The 6,040-nt window shown below is 55.8% G+C and overlaps 1 protein-coding gene across 1 annotated transcript; it reads left to right on the top strand.

Annotated features, from left to right (window-relative positions):
- Window positions 1-57: 57 nt before the first annotated feature.
- On the top strand, window positions 58-5,750 carry LOC112617155 (inhibin beta B chain). Its single transcript, XM_025373897.1, has 2 exons — window positions 58-544; window positions 3,052-5,750. Exons 1-2 carry the CDS (start codon window positions 97-99, stop codon window positions 3,825-3,827), a joined length of 1,224 nt encoding a protein of 407 aa, XP_025229682.1. The 5' UTR covers window positions 58-96; the 3' UTR covers window positions 3,828-5,750.
- The last annotated feature ends 290 nt before the right edge of the window (window positions 5,751-6,040 follow it).

Genomic DNA, 6,040 nt, shown 5'->3' on the forward strand with positions numbered 1-6,040 from the left:
GGGCGGGGCGGGGCGGCGCGCCCGGAGCCCGGAGCCCGGCCCTGCGCTCGGCTCGGCTCGCCTCGCGGCGGGCGCCCTCGTCGCCAGCGGCGCACCATGGACGGGCTGCCCGGTCGGGCGCTGGGGGCCGCCTGCCTTCTGCTGCTGGCGGCCGGCTGGCTGGGGCCTGAGGCCTGGGGCTCACCCACGCCCCCGCCGTCGCCTGCCGCGCCGCCGCCACCCCCGCCACCCGGAGCTCCGGGCGGCTCGCAGGACACCTGTACGTCGTGCGGCGGCTTCCGGCGGCCGGAGGAGCTCGGCCGAGTGGACGGCGACTTCCTGGAGGCGGTGAAGCGGCACATCTTGAGCCGCCTGCAGATGCGGGGCCGGCCCAACATCACGCACGCCGTGCCCAAGGCCGCCATGGTCACGGCCCTGCGCAAACTGCACGCGGGCAAGGTGCGCGAGGACGGCCGCGTGGAGATCCCGCACCTCGACGGCCACGCCAGCCCGGGCGCCGACGGCCAGGAGCGCGTTTCCGAAATCATCAGCTTCGCCGAGACAGGTGGGTCCGGTCCTCCGGCTGTCTGCCGCGGTCCCCGCTCGCTCCCGCTTTCCCTCTCCTTGCCAGCTCCGGCTGCTGCCGCCGCCGCCGCCGCCGCAGCCCGCGCGCCCTAGGGGCAGCCCGGACTCCCGGCAGGGCTCCTTCGGCCGTGGCCCTGCGCGCTCCGCCCGGGTTGCAGTCCTCTTCCCCCAGGCCGCAGACCCCCTTCCTGGTGCCTCAACCCCCCGCCGCCGAGCGCCTGGCCCTCCACCCCTGCTCTCCGGAATCGGGCCCCAGCGCCTCTGGGCGCGCGTCCCCCTCCCGGCAGATGCGCGCGGCCCTGGCTCTGCGGGCACTTGGTTGGTGATTGCTTAATGTTTTTGTTTCCCACGATCGGAGTGTAGGCTTAGCAGTGTGGATGGAGATGTGTGTGCTTGTTGATATACGTGGGCCGGAGGAGAGAGAGAGTATGTGTGTGTCTGTGTGTGTGTCTGTGTGTGTGTGTGTGTGTGCCTGCGTGAGAGGCCCCTGGGGCCGCTTCCATCACCGGCGGCGTGGGCTTGCCAGGATTGCTGAAGCCTCGCTGGGGAGAGCTAGGCAACCTCTCTTCCGATTGTGTGGGCACTGGAATCGGGCGGAAGGCAGGCTTCTCAACAGGTCCATCATTTACACAGAGAAAGCCGCGGCTCGGGGACAGCCCCGTGCCTTTCGGCTTGCCTGGCAGCTGCAGCAGACCCCTCGCCCGAGAGGCACAGAGTCGTAGTTAACAAAGGGTATGGCTCCTTTCTGGAATCCGCACCCCCCCACTCGGCCCCAGATTGCAAATCTCTAACACTGTCTAAATATAAAAATCAGGGAGAGAAAAATCTTTCGGAACTTTAAAAGAAGAAGAAAAATGTGCCCGCGCCAAAATGCTGCAAGTGCTTTCGACTCCGCTGTCCTTTTCAGGACTTGAATGAGCCAGGCTGGCTTTTGTGCCTGGAGCTCGGCCCCATTTGTGCCGAGGGGACTGCGGAGAAGGTCGCAGAGGGGGAAGCCCTGGTGCAGTCAGGGCGGGGGCAAGCGGGGAGCCTGGGTGGGGGGAGCGGTTGTGCCCCTGGCTGTAAATGCCCCCCACCCCCCCAGGCAGCAGGCAGCCTGGGGATGAAAAGGGATGAAAAGTTTTGCATGGCCGGGTGTGGAGAAAAGCAGAGACAATCGGGGCTGGTTTGTGCTTAGAAAGAAATGCATTGCCGTTTTAGCTGTCCACTAAAGTGAGTCAGGGAAAGCTCGCCATGCAATTAGAGGGCTCGGATTAAAAGGTGCTTTGGGGCCCAGAGTTAGAAATGTGATTCTGGAAGGTCGAGGAGGCCTTTTGGTCCCGGTGGCACAAAATGACAGCGGGGGCTGTTATATTTCTGGTCCGTTTCACGGAGCCAGCTCTTTGACTTATAAATAACAGATTCAGGTCACAGGCAGCTCGTCCAAGACCAGCTTTTAAGGCTGCAGTTTCCCCCATTTCAAAGTCAGATGTCAGTGTTATTAGAGGAGCCAGGCGAGGCCTGAGGTGTAGGGGCTTGGGAGGGGCATGGTAGGAGGTTTGATAAAACCAGCCCTGACCACAGAGTTTCGTTATTTGTTCTTCCTGAAAAAAAAAAAAAAAAAAAAAAAAAAAAAAAAAAAAAGGAAAGGAAAACGTAGATTGTCAGAGGGAAGGGTCACTGAAATGTAGGATGAGAGGGGAGTCATCTCTTGATTGGCACAGCCTCCTTCTTGTTGAGCTGAATTATTGAGAAAATTAACAAGCTAGTTCCCCTCCTCCTTGGAGATTTTGAACGTGCCATTAACGGGGAGCCAGAGTCTTGTCAAAGGATTGGACCTCAAGTTTTAAGGCTGAATGTCCTGTCCCTTGAAACTACTCGGAAATAAGGGCTAGGCTCTGCAGCCTGCAAAGCACGCGTTCCTATGTCAGAAACCTGAGCAGAGCCTGCTTGTTTGCAGTGGAGGTTCCACTGGGGGTTGGATCAGATCATACTTAGGTAAACACTGGAAAGAGGCGGTAGGTGGCTCAGCTTGATTTTGCAATGCACTAAGTTAACCAAAAAAAAAAAAAAAGAAAAAAAGAAAAAGCCCTACTAAAACCACCCACCCCAAAATCCTCCCTGCGATCCTGGTTTTGTTTTTCAGATTTCACAGATACCCATAACAACTTGTTAAGATCTTGGCCCCCTGACAAGTTCTTCTGTTGTGCTTTGAGGCCTGACAGCCTGTCTCCAGGGAGCCCTGGCCTGGGAGAGGTGAGGCAGGATTTTATAGGCCCGGACCCTCCAGCCCTAACCTGGTCCGGGTTTCTCAATGGGAAATGATTTTCTCTGCCTCTCCCAGGTTACAGTCAGAGGCCCTGGCCCCAAGAACGGTATTTCTGGTCAATAACGTTTTCCAGCTGTGTGGCGAGTTGCATTCCAGCATCCTGCAGCAGAGAGTGCGTTTCCCCCATTGCCTCGTGTTCCCCTTGAATTAACTTGGCTCACTCTTCCCCTTTTCCGCAGATGGCCTCGCCTCCTCCCGGGTCCGCCTATACTTCTTCATCTCCAATGAAGGCAACCAGAACCTGTTTGTGGTCCAGGCCAGCTTATGGCTTTACCTGAAACTCCTGCCCTACGTCCTGGAGAAGGGCAGCCGGCGGAAGGTGCGGGTCAAAGTGTACTTCCAGGAGCAGGGCCATGGTGACAGGTGGAACATGGTGGAGAAGAGGGTTGACCTCAAGCGCAGCGGCTGGCATACCTTCCCGCTCACGGAGGCCATCCAGGCCTTGTTTGAGCGGGGCGAGCGGCGGCTCAACCTAGACGTGCAGTGTGACAGCTGCCAGGAGCTGGCCGTGGTGCCGGTGTTCGTGGACCCAGGCGAAGAGTCGCACCGGCCCTTCGTGGTGGTGCAGGCTCGGCTGGGCGACAGCAGGCACCGAATTCGCAAGCGAGGCCTGGAGTGCGATGGCCGGACCAACCTCTGTTGCAGGCAACAGTTCTTCATTGACTTCCGCCTCATCGGCTGGAATGACTGGATCATCGCACCCACCGGCTACTACGGGAACTACTGTGAGGGCAGCTGCCCAGCCTACCTGGCAGGGGTCCCCGGCTCCGCCTCCTCCTTCCACACAGCTGTGGTGAACCAGTACCGCATGCGGGGCCTGAACCCCGGCGCGGTGAACTCCTGCTGCATCCCCACCAAGCTGAGTACCATGTCCATGCTGTACTTTGATGATGAGTACAACATCGTCAAGCGGGACGTGCCCAACATGATTGTGGAGGAGTGCGGCTGCGCCTGACAGTGCAAGGCAGGGGCACGGTGGTGGGGCACGGAGGACAGTCCCGGGTGGGCTTCTTCCAGCCCCTGCGGGAACGGTGGGTTGAGCACAGTCATTCTGTTGGGCTGTGGAGATAGTGCCAGGGTGCGGCCTGAGATATTTTTCTACAACTTCATAGAGCAACCAGTCAAAACCAGAGCGAGAACCCTCAACTGACATGAAATACTTTAAAATGCACACGTAGCCACGCACAGCCAGACGCATCCTGCCACCCACACAGCAGCCTCCAGGATACCAGCAAATGGATGCGGTGACAAATGGCAGCTTAGCTACAAATGCCTGTCAGTCGGAGAGAATGGGGTGAGCAGCCACCATTCCCACCAGCTGGCCCGGCCACTCTGAATTGCGCCTTCCGAGCACACATAAAAGCACAAAGACAGAGACACAGAGAGAGAGAGAGAGCCACGGAGAGGAAAAGCAGATGCAGGGGTGGGGAGCGCAGCCAGGCGGAGGCTGCGTGTGCCCCGTGGCTTTTACCAGGCCTGCTCTGCCTGGCTCGATGTCTGCTGCTTCCCCTGCCTGGGATCCTTCGTGCTCCAAGGCCCGGGGAGCCTGTCCTTCCATGCCCTTGTCGAGGGAAAGAGACCCAGAAAGGACACAACCCGTCAGAGACCTGGGAGCAGGGGCAATGACCGTGTTTGACTGTTTGTCGCTTGGGCCTCTGACATGACTTATGTGTGTGTTTGTTTTTGGGGTGGGGAGGGAGGGAGAGAAGAGGGGGCTAAATTTGATGCTTTAACTGATCTCCAACAGCCAACAGGTCATCCTTGCCAGTTGTATAACTGAAAAAGGACTTTTCTACCAGGTATGACCTTTTAAGTGAAAATCTGAATTATTCTAAATGGAAAGAAAAAAGTTGCAATCTGTGCCCTTCACTGGGGACATTCCTCTAGGACCGGTTTGGGGAGGGGTGGGAATGACCCCTAGGCAAGGGGATGAGACTGCAGGAGGAAATGACGGGGAGGAGGCACTCTTGAACTGCTGAAGGTGAGGGGTGTCCCCTAAGCAGAGGCTAAGGGAGGGGAGCAGCCTAGTTGGTCTTGGAGAGATGAGGAAGGCTTTCAGCTAATTTGCAGAAGTTGCCCATGTGGGCCCCAGCCATCAGGGCCCGCCATGGACGTGGCCCCTGCCCACTCACCTGCCCGCCCGCCTGCCCGCCCGCATAGCACTTGCAGACCTGCCTGAACGCACATGACATAGCACTTGCCGATCTGCGTGTGTCCAGAAGTGGCCCTTGGCCGAGCACCGAACTCGCTCGCCCTCTAGATGTCCAAGTGCCACGTGAACTATGCAATTTAAAGGGTTGACCCACACTAGACGAAACTGGACTCGTACGACTCTTTTTATATTTTTTATACTTGAAATGAAATCCTTTGCTTCTTTTTTAAGCGAATGATTGCTTTTAATGTTTGCACTGATTTAGTTGCATGATTAGTCAGAAACTGCCATTTGAAAAAAGAAGTTATTTTTATAGCAGCAAAAAAAAAAAATGAATACAGTTAAATGTATTATACATAATTTTGGAACCAAAGAGGCCAACAGATCAGTTTTAATTTTATTAGACGGTGAGGCCATCGGAGATGAGGCAGACGTTCTGAACAGTCCCTTGAGTGGCCTGCCAATGTTTCAGGGTATGAATGGATTTTGTTTATTCAGTTTGATGTGTCTTTTCCATCCTTACGCACCCAGAAGGTAGAGTAAAAATGACTATGATAGAATGCAGGTGTGTATCCTTAAATCCCATCTTTATGTTTATTTAATAAAGCTCCCCTTAGGTTCTGTTTCATAATAATTTAAAACCAAACAATTTTCCCATAGACTTGCTGTTAAAGTATTTTACGTTTGTGTACAGTTTAAGAAAATAAAAGATTGAGTGCCACGGGCCTCCTGCCTTGAGTGATGTCTGGGGCAGGGAGGCCTGGGGTGGAGGTGGGCAGCTGGGAGGAAGGCCAGTCCAGGTGTCCAGGTTGGATGCCAGCAGCCTCCACGGCCTGCTCCTGGCATCTCTGCGTCCTTGCTATGAAATGTATGTCGGACAGAGATTCCAGGAAAAATGGCAGAAGATCAAAATGAAGGACAATTAGCAAATTCCTGAATTACACATTATAAATGTTTACCCTTCTAGTCCCAAGATCGCTTCGGTTTCACCAAGGCCACATCCATTACCATTTGAA

Source organism: Theropithecus gelada, unplaced genomic scaffold (assembly GCF_003255815.1).
Source record: "Theropithecus gelada isolate Dixy unplaced genomic scaffold, Tgel_1.0 HiC_scaffold_15884, whole genome shotgun sequence".
NCBI lineage: Eukaryota > Metazoa > Chordata > Mammalia > Primates > Cercopithecidae > Theropithecus > Theropithecus gelada.